The 17,349-nt window shown below is 34.6% G+C and overlaps 1 protein-coding gene across 2 annotated transcripts in view; it reads left to right on the forward strand.

Annotated features, from left to right (window-relative positions):
- LOC131843093 (paired box protein Pax-5) overlaps positions 1 to 17,349 on the forward strand; it is a 130,574-nt gene that overhangs the window by 72,410 nt on the left and 40,815 nt on the right. For both annotated transcript variants that reach the window (XM_059191687.1, XM_059191688.1), the window contains one exon: positions 10,966 to 11,131. In XM_059191687.1, the coding sequence (XP_059047670.1) occupies positions 10,966 to 11,131 (166 nt within the window). The remainder of the gene's footprint in view (positions 1 to 10,965; positions 11,132 to 17,349) is intronic.

The following is a 17,349-nucleotide window of genomic DNA, read 5'->3' on the forward strand; positions in this document are numbered from 1 at the left end:
ATTTCAGAGATTTACAAGAACAAGAACACAGATAGAAAAACATAATTTCTTTTTATGTATAGGTATACCTACTATAATATATAATTTAAAATGCATTTAGAGAAAAGCTATTAATTTTAAGTTACAAACAGACACCTCCATTTTATTTATTGTTATAGATGAGTAATCAATGAGTGATCAATATGATATCATATCAGAATAGGTATAAAAATACTGGCCAACGCTAAAATACTATTGAAATATTTATAACATCGCCACATAACAATATTGATTATAACCGATACATACATATATAGTAGGTATATATAAAACTACAAAGTAATTTAAAGCACCCTACAAATTTAGATAATATCCCAATTTAACTCTCATAAGCCACGAAGACTCATTAAATCTAAACAATATGAAACCAAACAATGAAATTTGTACAAAACTGTACAGACTATAAATGACTTCCTTAACATTAAAAAAGTCGCCGTGACTCAACTGCAAACGGCACCATACCGCACCGAGTGCCTTGAACACAATAGGTTTAGGTAAACACATATGTACATACGTATATAGAACAAGACACCGCGCCTACGAACGAATGACATCATTTCCACAAATTTACATATGCGCACCAAAAACTATTTATACATTCTATAACTTACATATTAAAGTTCAAATTCTATAAACACAACTGTAATATAACCTCGCAGAAACACGAGACACATTTGTGCATCCTCGTATTCGTATATAGCGTACGCATCGCACGCACACACACTCGTCGCCTACGAACGAATGACATCATCTCAACAAATTTACATATGCGCTCCAAAAAGTATTTATACATTTTATAACTTACACGTTAAAGTTCAAATTCTATAAACACAACTGTGGTACAACCTTGCAGTAACACGAGACACATTCGTGCATCCTCGTATATATGAATACGACGATGCACGAATGTGCCGTACGTACGCACACTCGCTCCGCTGTGACGTGATTGGTGGGCGGGCTGCGCGCGCGCATATATCACCCAGATCTCAGTTTTGAAACAAGTTTCGCCGGTAATTGTCAAGATTTTAGAAAGGTGGTTTAGCCACTCTGTGGTAACTGGTTGGTTGCGTGGTTTTCAGGTCTCATGTTATGTAAATGCTATTAAATATGTAAAAATGGGTTATTGCGGTCCGTTTGCAGCGTTGTGATTAAGCTGTCAAGTTTGATAAGATGTTAGTATATGATTTGATTAATGATGAGATAAACTATTTTTGTATTGGATGCAATTGCGCTTGCGCATAGGTACCCACTACTACGCGTTTATTTATATACTAGCTGTTGTCCGCGGCTTCGCTCGCGTTAATTTATCCCCTTGGGGGTAGAATTAATCAAAATCCTTTCTTAGCGGATTCCTACGTCATAACATCTACCTGCATGCCAAATTTCAGGCCGATCCGTCCAGTGGTTTGGGCTGTGCGTTGATAGATCACTATGTCAGTCACCTTTGAGTTATATATATTTATATATATAGATTTTCTACCGAGGTAGCATGACCCGACCCGACCGTTTGCCTGGATATTTCTAGAAATTAGGACCTCTACAATCAACAACAGGGATTCTCTTTCTATTTTGTTTAATGCCAATGAAAGCAGGTGTTGCATATGAATGTAGATGGTTATAAGGGCAGAGGAAGGTCGAAAAGAGATGGACTAATAACGAGATGATTGCGATCAGGGATGAATGGAAAAGAAAATATATTACGCCGATCTCAAACCAACCACCAACCATGTCATGGTTTGGTAGCAATGGGATCATCAGCCTACATTACCTACTGACAAATTTCTTCCCTCGTCTCTTATTTATATATCATTACATAGTATAAAACAAAGTCACTGTCGCTGTCTGTCCGTCCCTATGTATGCTTAAATCTTTAAAACTACGCAATGGGTTTTGAAGCAGTTTTTTTTAATAGATAGAGTTATTCAAGAGGAAGGCTTATATGTATAATACATGTACACCCGGGCGAAGCTGGGGTGAGTAGCTAGTTTCTTTAATAAAAAAGAAACTAGAGGACGTTAATAATTAAGAAGGAAAAAAATTCGTACATAGATGTACCTAATATGACACTTAGCGATAGTTTTTTTTTTCGGACTAGTACTCTACCTAATGCTGTTGGCCGCAGCTGGCCTTTACAGCTTCACCGGACGTTAGGGGGCGAGTGCAGATGGCACTCCAAACCCGCGGAGGGACTTATGGAGCGGCTGAAGGCCAACTCCTGCCTGACGGATACGAGTTTAGTCTGAGGGCACCACTAAGGGTTCGAACCTAATATCGATCCCCGTTTGAATTGGACGCGGGATCGATCGGAGGAGGAGTTTTTTCTGTGATCACGACTAGTATACAATTGTTTACTAATAGGATTGAAGTAAGATAATCGAAAATTCTTTAACATACATATTACCTTAATCTATATTCAACAACATATTCTCTGAAAATTTCATACTAATTCATTCAGACCTTACTTTACGTCAATGTTAACACACAAACATATAAACAGACAATTTGCGTTTTATCACGATTTTGAAATACAAAGAAATGACAAAGATTGAAGAAAAAATATACATATTTTTGAAGGAGAGTTTGTTTTTGATAAAGTTATTCAATTATTTAGTAGGTTTTGACTAACAGACGTACCTACATATGATGACGTCCGGCGCACCAGAGGAAGCGAATTTACATACGCAACCGGATGCGCTCGCGACGCCATTGTCCACTGTCATGTTCTTTTTTTGGGGGGAAAAACTCACATAGTTTTGTATTTTTAATTTTTTTAATATCATTCATGCCATATACTGAACACCCATGAGTTTTATGGGTTTTTCATACCATCGCTGTAGTGCACTCACTTAATTAGAGACCATAACATGTTGACGAACAGGTTGTATAAATATGACAGTACATACATCTATACATATAAATAAAATTAGAGTGTCTGTTTGTAATATTGAAATAACCGTTTTTTACTACATGCATATGAATATAAGTACGAAATGTACACCAAAATAACATTTTTTACTGTTTGTCTGTCTGTTTGTTCCGGCTAATCTCTGAAATGGCTGAACCGATTTTGACGGGACTTTTTTTGGCAGGTAGCTGATGTAATAGACTCCCTATTACATCAGCTACCTGCCAAAAAAAGTAAAATAAAAGTAAAATTGGAGTGTCTGTTTGTAATATTGCAATAATCGTTTTTTACTACATGCATATGAATATAAATACGAAATGTACACCAAAATAACATTTTTTACTGTCTGTCTGTCTGTCTGTTTGTTCCGGCTAATCTCTGAAATGGCTGGACCGATTTTGACGGAACTTTTTTTGGCAGGTAGCTGATGTAATAGGGAATAACTTCTAGGCTACTTTTATTTTAGAAAAATAAAGTTAAATTCAAGGGAACAGCTAGTCTATAATATATTTAATTAGAAGGAGACAAAGTTATCTAAGTAACAAGTACTTATATATTTTTTTTATAACAGGTATCTAATCTTCGCATAGTACAAAATGTAGTCGCTTCCGCTGTCTGTTCGCTTAGATCTTTTAAACTACTCAACAGATTTTAATGCAATTTTCAGCAATAGGTTGAAAACTGCATTAAAATCCGTTGAGTAGTGTAATAGAGTGGTTCAAGAGGAACGTTTGTATTTTAAAATATTACAAATGTGAAAGTTTGTGATTATGGATCGATGAATTTTTGTTACTCTTTCTCGCAAAATCTCTCTTTTATTTCTTTGCCAAAAAAAGTCCCGTCAAAATCGGTCCAGCCGTTGCAAAGATTAGCCGGAACAAACAGACAGACAATTTTTTTTAAGAAAGTTATTTTTATGTATGTACTGTATTTATATTCATATGCATATAGTAAAAAAGTTTTCAATATTACAAACAGACACTCCAATTTTATTTATATGTACCGTCATATTTATACAACCTGTTCGTGAACATGTTATGGTCTCTAATTAAGTGAGTGCACTACAGCGATGGTATGAAAAACCCATAAAACTCATGGGTGTTCGGTGGCGCGTATCCTGGGGGCCGCTGTCCTTGCTCCTGTATGGGAATGAAAAGGTCATGGTTGCCTTGTTGAATATTTATAGGAGTTATGCTATTATGCTAAGAGTACGTACCTACATGTTTTTTTTTTCATATTTGTAGTATTATATCGCAAACTTAATATGAAACAGATGAACTTTACCAGCCTCGGTAGTCTAGCGGTGTAGCACACTGCCTTACTTCCAGTAGTCGCAAGTTCGATCCTCGCACGGCACAAGCATTTGTATTCATGTGTATGATCGTTTGTATCGGTCTGGGTGTTTTCTATATATAATATGTATTTACGAAAAAATAAGATATCTATGTATTTGTATCAGTTGTCTAGTACTCATAACACAAGCTTTAGCTATCTTAACTTGGGTCTAGATGGCGCTGTGTGAATTGTCCTGAGATTATTATTAAACTAACAGGAATTCGACATTATAGTTGTTGTTTTTGACCTTTATAAAGATGTAAATAAATAATTTAATATTTGTCTTGAATAAAAATTCTTTATTTGTAATGTATATGAAATGAAATGAAATTTTATTGCACAAAATGTGGTACACTGGATGCGGTATTTTGAATATTATTATATTGTTCGCACATTTAGTCATTTCTGACATGCAACAGACAATTGTCAATTGAAATATTGTCTTTTTTTTAAACTTTCGTGTATAATATACATTATTTAAATTATTAACCGGGTCTTAACACGAATAATTTTATGGCAAATAAAGGTATTTACCTCTCTCGACGTTTCGACTAGGTTGCACTAGCCGTGGTCACGAGCTGACTGTGTGTGAGTCAGCTCGTGACCTTTATTTGCCATAAAATTATTCGTGTTAAGACCCGGTTAATAATTTAAATAATGAAATATTGTCATTATACATTGCTCATCATTACATACATATATTATTATAATTAATTAATTAATTAATTAATTAGTATTAGTCACTTTTTCACCATTTGTGAAAGGTATTATATAGTAAAGCTACGGGAAATATATGAAATAAGAAACATAGTGTTACGGTTCACATCGATATTGTCGAAAAATCTGATATTTTTTATTAAAAGAAGGTAGTTTCATTATTACTCGGTATCGTTAAACTAGTTGCATATAACCCCCACTCATATCTTCTCTGTATAAAAGGGAGGGTTTTTGTAGGCCGCGGCATTCGGTCTTTGAGCACAGGATGTGCTGGTTGTATTTTAATTGCTAAAGTGTATTGTGTTAGAGACAAGTTAAAAATTAATGTTATGTAGCTGTTATTTTATTATAATACATACTTTTAGTACATAGAGTTGGATTTAAAAAAAAGAGTAATTCAATTGAGTTTCTTGCCAGTTCTTCTCAATTCTCAAATCTATATACCGAACTGGACGGTAGGGAAAAAAAATTCTAAAGTAAGAACTTGACGTTCATAAGCGGCTAAAATGTTGTACATGAATAAATGATTTTTGAATTTTGAATTTTGATATATCTAACAATAGTTATTCGCGAGAAGTCTAAATTAAAAGACACACTTTATTCATAGCTTAAGACAGAAAGGGAAATGGGCAGGTCAAGTAGCTAGGCATAGACACAAAAGGTGGACTCCCCAATTAATAAAATGACTAGGACCGGCAAACAACCCCGACCATCGGAATTAAAGCGGTGTGCTAAAACTTAATAGAATATCAATAAAATCATGAAACAGTATCATCAGCAGTAAATTTCAGGTTTTAATCATAAACAATAATAAATAAACAACACGGTAAGCAGAGCTTGTGTTATTGGTACTAGACAACTGATATAAATACTTAGATATATATACATAGAAAATATCCAGATAGAAATCATAATCATGAATACAAATGTTCGCACCGTGTGAGGTATCGAACCCGCGACCATCGGAAGTAAACTAAACGTGTGCTAAACCGTAGACCTCCGAGGCTGTCAGTAAAATAAAACGTACCTAAAACTAATGCTCGAATCAACAAATAATATCAGGAAATCATTTTCTAATCAGCAGAGTCGCCCCAAAAAGTGATATACATTTTCTTATCTACAGGGACCATCCTAAAATCCATTAATAAGTTGTTATAATTACTAAAATCATATAATTGGATAATTAATGAAACCCGATGGACATAACAAGTGCAAGGACATCGTTATGCGCCGGCGCACACCCTCGCTATACTGTAGTAACATAAAAATTTCAATTTACAATGATTTATAACATTGCTATACAGTATCAGTCCATTCTAACCTTTTTTTATATTTTTACTAGCTACTCGCCCCGACTTCGCACGGGTGTACACGTATTACATCTATTAAACTATCGCGAAGGTTCATATATTAGGTATATCTATGTATGAATTTCTTTCCTTCTCTTAATTATTAACGTCCTCTAGTTTCTTATTTATTAAAGAAACTAGCTACTCACCCCGGCCTCGCCCGGGTGTACTACGTGTACAAACCTACGTGTTTATATATATAAACCTTCATCTCGAATCACTCTATCTATAAATAAACCGCTTCGAAATCCGTTGCGTAGTTTTAAAGATTTAAGCATACATAGGGATGGACAGACAGCGACAACGACTTGTTTTGTACTGTGTATGTAATGATAACGCTAAATGTGGTGGTGATCCAAAAACGATGGAATGTGATGAAATGGTGGTGACCATCTCCTAATCGTTTAAACAGCAAGACAGCAACTGTGTTGCTATTCCGTAGTACTAAAACATCATGCCTATTTTATCTTAATCATTACATAGTATAAAACAAAGTCGCTGTCGCTGTCTGTCCCTATGTATGCTTACATCTTTAAAACTACGCAACGGATTTTAAAGCATTTTTTTTAATAGATAGAGTGATTGAAGAGGGAGGTTTATGTATATAATACATGTACACCCGGGCGAAGCCGGGGCGAGTAGGCAATAATATTATAAATATATATATATATGTTTGTGAGTATAGATGGATGTATGTTTGTTACTCTTTCACGCAAAAACTACTAAACAGATTCTGATAAAACTTTACAATTATATAGCTTATACATCAGAATAACACAGAGGCTATAATTTAAAAAGATATAATATGTACATTATGTATGTATTTACAAAAAATATATCTAAGCAATTATATCACTTGTCTAGTATGTATAACACAAGCTCTGCTTTGTGCTAGACAGATGACTAAACTAGATGGCGCTGTGTGAATTGTCCTGAGATATTATTATTATAAATTGTTTTCAAAGTCTATACTTTTTCTATTGTATTCTAATGACATAATACCACTTACCAACCACAGTAGGGTAACAATAACATCCAGAAACTTCTATTTAAATATAAAAAGCATCATCGACGGACAATCGTACAATTTGACATTACCGAGGGGAGCTGCATCCGGCCGCGTTTCCTCTCGGTATTTGGGTTCGATTCCGGTGTATTGGTCGCTGTGCTGGATATTTATTGTTTATGTATATTTAGAAATGACTTTGATACTATTATTTATAATACTAAATAATAAATGTCTGTAGGTACTAATATTTTCAATGCAAAAGCGTGTATATCTGTTGTTTTGTTTTTGTTTCGTACCTCACGACTATGCGGTTTGTTATTTAATGTAATTTTAGATTAATATAGATTTTAACAGTAGAGAAAATATATTAATAAAAAAAACTTGACGTTTATAAGCGGCTAAAATGTCCTACATGAAATATTATTTTTGATTTGATATGAAACTAATTTATTTATTTACTCAAGCAAATAAATAAATTAGTTTTGTATAAAAGTATAGACAAAATCGCGGATAGCAGTTAGCGATGTAAATGCAAAAGTGAGTCTGTCTGTTGATAACGTTTGTTCTGTTTTCTTTTAAGCTATATGATAAGCTATATTCGCCCTTACTTTGTAACTTTTTTGCTCTACCTTCTACTATACCTAGTTATAAACGTAGGTATTCTAAGGCTAATTAATAAAAAAATACACTATTTTTTAGCAAATATTATATTTACAATACAATTTTGTTTTCATAATAATAACAAACGAACACAAAATACTTTTTTTTAAATTACTATTTGTAAAAAAAAAACCCAAAACTGTTTCCAACCTCTGACTCATTAAAAAAGAAACATATTTTTCTCAATAGCATAGCGTACAGGAAGTAAACGGGAACACCTGCGGACGATTCACGGGCTTACTTCCGGTCCTCCGCCATCTTGTACGCCATTACAGTTAATTACTCACTGAAGGGAGCTCACTAGTGTTTTCAGCTGAAAAAGGAAATGCTCTTCAGGAAAATGTTTACGACCTCTGACTTTAGAAATAATAATGTAAGAATAGAGTATACATATGTATGTATACATGTATAGTAGTATACTGGGTTAATACTGAATGGAATACTGAAGTTTTGTTAGATGGATGAAAATAATCATTACATAATGTTGGGTTTTGTAATAATGGCTTGATTTTAAAAACTCCCGCCCACCTGTACTCGAACAAACGTTGGTTCGAGAGTTTACGCATGCGGCCGCATGCGCACTGAGCGCCACTGTCGCTTGAACATCAAGATCGAGAACGAGGCTGCGAGTGCTTTATCTTAATTATTAATTCAAATAGCAAATTAAGTGGACGAAACTAAGGACTTCACTTTGTAAACTATTTAATAACATCAGACAGTGTTAGTGTGTGTATAAATATTTGATATTTTATATTCACACAGAAATGTGGTGTTGGAGAAGAATGGAAAGATAAAATAAGGAATGAAGAAGTGCTTGAGGGGATTAAAGAAAAGAGACAGATCATAGATATTATTGAGGATAGGCGGGGAAAAATGTTGGGGCACTTGATACGGCACGACAAACTAATTAACAACATTATAGAAGGAATAGATGGAAAGAGAGGAAGGGGAAGACCAAGACACAGCAATCAAGCAAGTTAAAGAAAAAGCTGGAGTCGTGTCGTATCAACAGCTAAAGGGACTGATAGAAGATCGTGGAAGGTGGCGTGAGCTCCACCGACAAGAGCACAGCTCTTAAATTATGAATGAATGAATGAACAGAATCTTAAAAATCTAACGCTGAACAACATTAAAAAGTGCAACACGCAAATTTCTGGCTCCTTCTTCTTGTAATGAGTTTGCGTTTCGAATGAGTGGTATCAAAAGTATATGACTAATTAAATGTGCTTATATTAAGTTTATTTTAATAAAGATTTATTCTATTAATATGAACATTTTTAAATACAATTTTTTTATATTTCCCATAGATTCAGCAAACATTTTCTTTCATAGAAATATCCAAATATAAATTAAATGGCTAAATACAATATCATCATCTGCTTCATCCTAATTCCATCTATTTGGGGTCGGTGTAATATGTTAGCCAAATAGAACAATTATAGAAACATAGAAATAAAATTAAAATTAAAAAAAAGGAAAAAAAATGCATTTTTCGGACGTGTTCCGAAATGATCGAAGGTTACTCTGAATGTGAACGGCTCGTTTTAGGAAAGGAAAAACTAATATAAAAGATGAACAGAAAAAATTGTTTATTGCAAAATTTCTAAAATATATAATGACAAAAAAATACGACATTCTCTCTATTCAAAAAATGACATAGAAAAAATAATTGTACATAAAACCTCAACACTGAATGAAGGAAAAGTTGTGTCCAGTTTTCTTTGCCTGCCCCGTAAATAATGTATCGTGAATATATATGTTAATATTTACAAGAGGAAATACTCCAGATAGACTTCACAAAAACCGGTTAAAAATCAACCGGAGCCACAATATCTTGCTAAGAAACACTTTCCCGCGGCCGGGTATGTTGGGGGAGGCGCCCGCCGTGACGACTGCATCGATCCGTCACGCCCCGCGCCTCAATCGATACCCGGGTGTGACCGGTTTGTTTTGATTTTATCCGGCCTATCAAACCGATGCTACAATATGATGCTCGTACTGTTTAATACCCGGTTATGACCCGGATCATTTGACCCGGGTAAAAACCGGTTAATACAATTATCAACTACTATTTTTGGTTTTAAATATTAGTTTAGCTTTGTAAATGACAAAAGATTTATAATATTTTTTTTCATAAATTACCAAAATAGATTTTACTACTTGTTACATCGAAGGTTACAATATCAACTTTCTTAAGGTTTAATGACAATGAATGTCCATTTCCAATCGCCATGAGAGATAATTTTTGAGAGCAATATTAATATATAAATCTGCTGTAGAGTAGTCTAGATCTTGAGCTGTTACTGCTGCTACTTGAGCTGTTGTTCAAATTTCAAAACCTTGTTTAATTTTAAATTAAAATCTAGTACTTTACTAAGTAGATTGCTTGGGCTTTGTCTCGCCTTTGTCTCACCTATTTCTGCCGTGAAGCAACCTGTTTTAAAGATGTTGTGTTTCTGTTATAATGAATAATAAGGCAGTTAAACTACAGCATACGTGGCAACCACTCAAGTCTTTCGAAAACATACATATAGATAAAATCTTTCAGTTCGTTGTTTTCATTTTTTTTATAACGTTATTAATTTATATGGCAAAAACAACGTTTGCCGGGACAGCTAGTTATTATATAATAGTCCACCTGATGTCTATTTTTTTGTATTTGTTTGTATTCCTTTAAATTCATGAACTACTCCAATGAGTTAGTTCCCAGGAGCTCTTTCTACTAGTCTCTGGATGTCACATGTTTTAAGTCGAGAGAATCTTAGACTCTCCGATCCCTGCAGTTGTGTGGCCAGTTCATTTCGGTGTCCATTTAATCTAGACTGGTAGCTTTTACTAGACCTACATGAGTAAAAATATTATGATTTGATTCAATGGAGGTCAGTTTCCTTGCTCTTCCACATCTTCATTACTATCTACCTGTTCCTTATCATTTAATCTTTCTTCATCAGGTCACGGAGGCGTCAATCAACTAGGTGGTGTGTTTGTGAACGGACGACCCTTGCCTGACGTCGTGCGACAACGGATAGTAGAGCTGGCGCACAGCGGCGTGCGACCGTGCGACATCAGCCGCCAGCTGCGGGTGTCGCACGGCTGCGTCTCCAAGATACTGTCCAGGTGTGTGACTATCTGTATTACATAATAGTAGTATTTATGAACTTACAACTGTTGATCGATGTCGTGCGACAACGGATAGGAGAGCTGGAGCACAGCGGCGTGCGACCGTGCGACATCAATTATCAGCTACGGATATCGCACGCCTATGTCTCCAAGATACTGTCCTGGTGTGTGACTATCTCTATTACATAATAGTAGTATTTATGAACTTACAACTGTTGATCGATGTCGTGCGACAATGGATAGTAGAGCTGGCGCATAGCGGCGTGCGACCGTGCGACATCAACTATCAGCTACGGATGTCGCACGACTGGTCTCCAAGATATTGTCCAGTGTGTGACTATCTCTATTACATAATAGTAGTATTTATGAAGTTACAACTGTTGATCGATGTCGTGCGACAACGGATAGGAGAGCTGGAGCACAGCGGCGTGCGACCGTGCGACATCAATTATCAGCTACGGATATCGCACGCCTACGTCTCCAAGATACTGTCCTGGTGTGTGACTATCTCTATTACATAATAGTAGTATTTATGAACTTACAACTGTTGATCGATGTCGTGCGACAATGGATAGTAGAGCTGGCGCATAGCGGCGTGCGACCGTGCGACATCAACTATCAGCTACGGATGTCGCACGACTGGTCTCCAAGATATTGTCCAGTGTGTGACTATCTCTATTACATAATAGTAGTATTTATGAAGTTACAACTGTTGATCGATGTCGTGCGACAACGGATAGGAGAGCTGGAGCACAGCGGCGTGCGACCGTGCGACATCAATTATCAGCTACGGATATCGCACGCCTACGTCTCCAAGATACTGTCCTGGTGTGTGACTATCTCTATTACATAATAGTAGTATTTATGAACTTACAACTGTTGATCGATGTCGTGCGACAATGGATAGTAGAGCTGGCGCATAGCGGCGTGCGACCGTGCGACATCAACTATCAGCTACGGATGTCGCACGACTGGTCTCCAAGATACTGTCCAGGTTTGTGACTACATATCTGTGCCATATTAGTGTACGTGGTCGGATGACCGATGCCAGACATGTGACAGCGGATAGTAGAGCTGGCACAAACAGTCAGACATACATACATACATTTCGCAATATTAGTATATATTTGACGACTTCGGTTGTCTTGCAGTTAGTTCACCGATCTATTTCCTAAGACTCCGAGTTGTACGGTACAAACTTTTGTATTCATAAGTATAATCATACTTACATCCGATACCGATACAAACAATCGTTTGTATCGGTATCGGATGTTTTCTATGTGTAAATATTTATAAAAGAAAATGTATCTATACAATAATAATAAACCTGTACAATTAATACAGCGCCATCTAGTTCCATGGTAAGCAGAGCTTGTGTTATGGGTACTAGACAACTGATTCATTCATAATTTAAGAGCTGTTCTTTTGTCGGTGGAGCTCCCGCCACCTTCCACGATCTTCTATCAGTCCCTTTAGCTGTTGATACGACTCCAACTTTTTCTTTAACTTGCTTGATAGACAGCTAATATAAATACTTATTTATATATATATATATATATTTGTAAATACATACATGATATACATAGGTAACATCCAGACCGATACAAACAATCATACTCATGAATACAAATGTTCATACCGTGCGAGGAATCGAACCAGTGACTATGGGAAATAAAGCGGTGTGCTAAACTAAACTACCGAAGTGGTTAAATTATATATACTTGCATAAGTTGTATAATACCCATAACACAAGCTTTACTTAGCTTGTGACTAGATGGCGTTGTTTAAAACTGTATTGAGACTATATTATTATTGAATAACCTCTGATTTAAAAAAAATGCTACTGACTAAGTAGCATTTCTTTAAGAATCAGAGTGATCAAAGCGCAGACGTATACACTGTTCCCTTTCGGCGCAATGCAACACGTACAGACAGACGATCCATAAAACACCGTCATGGGTGGTGAACAAACCGGCGCGTGCGCCTACTTCGCCGTATCCGGTTCTCTAGGGTTGCCACTAACGAATTAAACAGTTATCTAACGACTAATAACACGTCCAGGCTTCGTCCATCGCATGGCAAACATTCTGACCCACTGCAGTCCACACCACAAATTAAACTACTAACTCGCTCAACTTTGTGCACCTTCGAATGGCAAATACTGACGGAACACCCAGTGCAGTCCACTGCTGCATATAAGCCTCTCCTCAGGCTTGACACGATCTACTGCCAGCGGTTTAGCCCACTGCCTTAGCTACCACCTTCCGATGGTCGCGAATTCGATTCCTCGTACAGTACAAACATTTGTATTCATAAATATGTTTGTTAGTATCGATCTGGTTGTTTTCAATGTATATTATGTATGTATTAAAAAAATGTATCAGTTATCTAGCGCACATAACATAAGCTCTGCTTATATTGGGACTAGATAGAGCTGTGTGAATGTGGGAAACATATGTTTTACTAGCTATTTTTCTAAGATTTCGTTTTTCTTTTAGATTAGATAAAAAGTCTGCCCCTCCTCGAAATACAACCTACGTTTACACCAAATACCTCTGTTCAGGTATTTAATAGTAAAAATGTAACAGACAAACAACCTTTCTCTGCTGTTCGCTTAGATCTCTTAAACTACGCAACAGATTTTGCAATTTTTAGCAATAGGTATAATGATTCAAGAGGCAGGTTTATATGTGATATAAATGGATACCCATGCAAAGTCGGGGCTAATCTTATTAATATTATGAACGCGAAAGTTTGTGAGTTTGGATGGATGTTTGTTACTCTTTCACGCAAAAACTACTAAACGGATTTTGTTGAAAATTTATAGTGATATAGCTTATACATCAGAATAAGATATAGGCTATAAATTTCATGCAAGCGCAACCGCGGGCATAGCTAATAAGTGATAAATTATAATCTATACATATAAATAAAATTGGAGTGTCTGTTTGTAATATTGAAATAACCGTTTTTTACTACATGCATATGAATATAAATACAGTACATACATCAAAGTAACTTTTTTTACAATTTTTGTCTGTCTGTCTGTCTGTCTGTTTGTTATAGCTAATCTCTGAAATGGCTGGACCGATTGTGACGGGACTTTTTTTGACAGGTAGCTGATGTAATAAGGAGTGACTTAGGCTACTTTCATTTTAGAAAAATAAAGTTAAATTCCACGAGGACGTAGTCGCCAGTGCAGCTAGTATTAATATAAAATTGTGGACAACCCTAACTCGTCTGGTACACTTATGTCATTTTCTTTTGTTCTCCGTTTGTGTAACGCATCTCTGCAGTAATTGGCCGCCACTGTAATTTGTATTGTCATCTAGTTTTTGCTTATTCTACATGAAGCTAAATATATTTTGGGACAATTGTTTGGCGCGCGCCAGAAGCGTCATTATAATCATTACATTTATGTCATCAAGTATATACTGAGCATTAAATCTATTTTGTGCATTTTGTATATTTCATTAAAATGTTCTAGTGCTTCTAGATATATCTAGAATCCTTACATAGTATACAATGATCGCATCCGGTCTCTGTTCGCTTAAACCTTTCACTGTAATTTGTATTGTCATCTACTTTTTGCTAATTTTATCATGGAGCTGAATATATTTTGATACAATTGTTAGGCGCGCACCAGGAGCGTCATTATAGTCATTAACATTTATATCATCAGTATATACTGAGCATTAAATCTATTTTGTGCATTTTGTATATTTCATTAAAATGTTCTAGTGCTTCTAGATATATCTAGAATCTTTACATAGTATACAATGATCGCATCCGGTTTCTGTTCGCTTAAACCTTTCACTGTAATTTGTATTGTCATTTGCTTTTTGCTAATTTTAACATGGAGCTAAATATATTTTGGGACAATTATTTGGCGCGCGCCAGAAGCGTCATTATAATCATTACATTTATGTCATCAAGTATATACTGAGCATTAAGTGTATTTTAAAAACTTTGTACACTTCATTAATATTCTAGTGCTTCTAGATATATCTAGAATCTTTACATAGTATAGAAGTCGCTTCCACTTTCAGTATCCCACCGATACGTATATATAAAGAAAAGTGTACTTATAAATCTTAGAATGTAAGATATATTGGTGGACCTGGTGTACTGTGAGGTTTTTCGGATACCTTATACAGGCACCAGTTCTCCACAAATTTGTATTGTCGTATTAAATTTTAGATAAAAAATGACTCTGTTACACTATATAAAATCTTAATAATATTATAAACACGAAAGTTTGTTAGTATGGATGTTTGTTACGCTTTCACGCAAAAACTACTGAACGGATTTTGATTAAACTTTACAGTAATTTGGCTTATGCATCAGAATAACATATAGGCTATATTTTTTATATTTATTAAATATATATTAATATTTTTATTTCCATCTTGTTATAAACCTGCTCACAACACGTTCGTTGCGATCGCGAGCTGCTCGTATAATGTCCTTTTTATCTGAATCACTGGTCATAGGTCGCCATCTTGTGCCGCACTACTCTCGAAAACCTGAAGTGATAACAATCTATAATTTTAATTTATTTGTTAAGAAAATGTTTTATAAATAGTTCTAATTTACCATTACAGTTAAGTTTCTACTGCCTCCTGTTAAACTCTACTATCAATATATTAAACCGACTAAGTTAAACGTCCGACTCATTTGCGGTTACCCGATGCTTAACTGCAGTTATCTAGCTAAGTTTACTAAGCCACAGAACTTGAATGCCAACCGAATAGCTTAGATGTACTAATGAATGTAATCTAGTATATACATTTCAATGGTATATACTAATCTATACATATAAATAAAATTGGAGCGTCTGTTTGTAATATTGAAATAACCGTTCTTTACAACATGCATATGAATATAAATACGGTACATACACAAAAATAACATTATTTACAATTTGTCTATCTATCTGGTTGTTCCGGCTAATCTCTGAAATTACTGGACCGATTTTGACCGTCCAATTTTATTTATATGTATAGATTTCGAATCAAACATTAATAAATTACATTTTTATTCACATATTTAAATTTAAAAATGTAAAGATACAACTAAATTATTTAAAAGAACAACACGCAAGTTTCTCGCTCGTTCTTCTTGTGATGAGACAGCTTTTCAAATGAGCGGTAGATTAAAAAATATATAATGTCTAATGAAAAGTGCTTAAATGCAAGTTTATTTCAATAAAGATTTTACTATTCTTTCTATTTTATTAATAAAAAAATTCTATTTAAATTCAAAAATCATTTATTCATGTATGACATTTTAGCCGCTTATGAACGTCAAATTTTTTTTATTAGTTCAGTATAAAGATTCAATTGAGAAGAACAGGCAAGAAACTCAATTAAATTATTTTTAAAGCCAGTTTATTTACAATGTATTGTTATATAGGTGTCTATGTCTAACATTAAATGAAAATCCCGTGCATGAACAACTATTTCCAAGCACGCTCGCAATTTTTGCAATTTCATATTTTCACATATGAGAGAATTATAGTCCAATCTCCAATCACTTAGTAAATTACAAAAATCTTAAATTAACAGTATTTTTTATTACGCTTATTAACTGCTAGATACTCGCCCCGGCTTCGCACGGGTGTACATGTATTATATATGTATAAAACTTCCTCTAGAGTCACTCTATATATTAAAAAAAGCGCTTCAGAATCCGTTGCGTAGTTTTAAAGAGTTAAGCATACATAGCGACAGACAGCGACAGCGACTTTATTTTATACTATGCAATGATTAGATATTAAATAGAGATAAAAAGCATAATCTAATGTCTTTCTCTCTTCGTCTGTATTTCTATCTGTTTGTATTTTTGTTACCATTTTATGACTAAACGTATAAATCTATCTTAATGAAATCTTATATGAATTTAGATTATATTATAAAGACGAAAATAGGTTGATGTTTAATGTGTAAATGGACGGTAGGGAAAAATTAAAATAATAATGTAAAAACTTTGACTTTCATAAGCGACTAAAATGTCTTACATGAATAAATGATTTTTTAATTTGAATTTGAATGTTAAAAAATTGTAAGGAGAAGAAATAAGGGGTGAAATTTGTACAGAAATGTAAATTCACATATATAATTATATTTTTTACATTTGGGATGTCTCTATTCTATTCTATTCTCTGTGTTATAAATCTTAAGACTTCTCAAAATGATAAAAAAATATTTTAATTA

The sequence above is a fragment of the Achroia grisella genome, unplaced genomic scaffold (assembly GCF_030625045.1).
Source record: "Achroia grisella isolate CSIRO2021 unplaced genomic scaffold, CSIRO_AGI_Agris_v1 utg2786, whole genome shotgun sequence".
Classification (NCBI taxonomy): Eukaryota; Metazoa; Arthropoda; class Insecta; order Lepidoptera; family Pyralidae; genus Achroia; species Achroia grisella.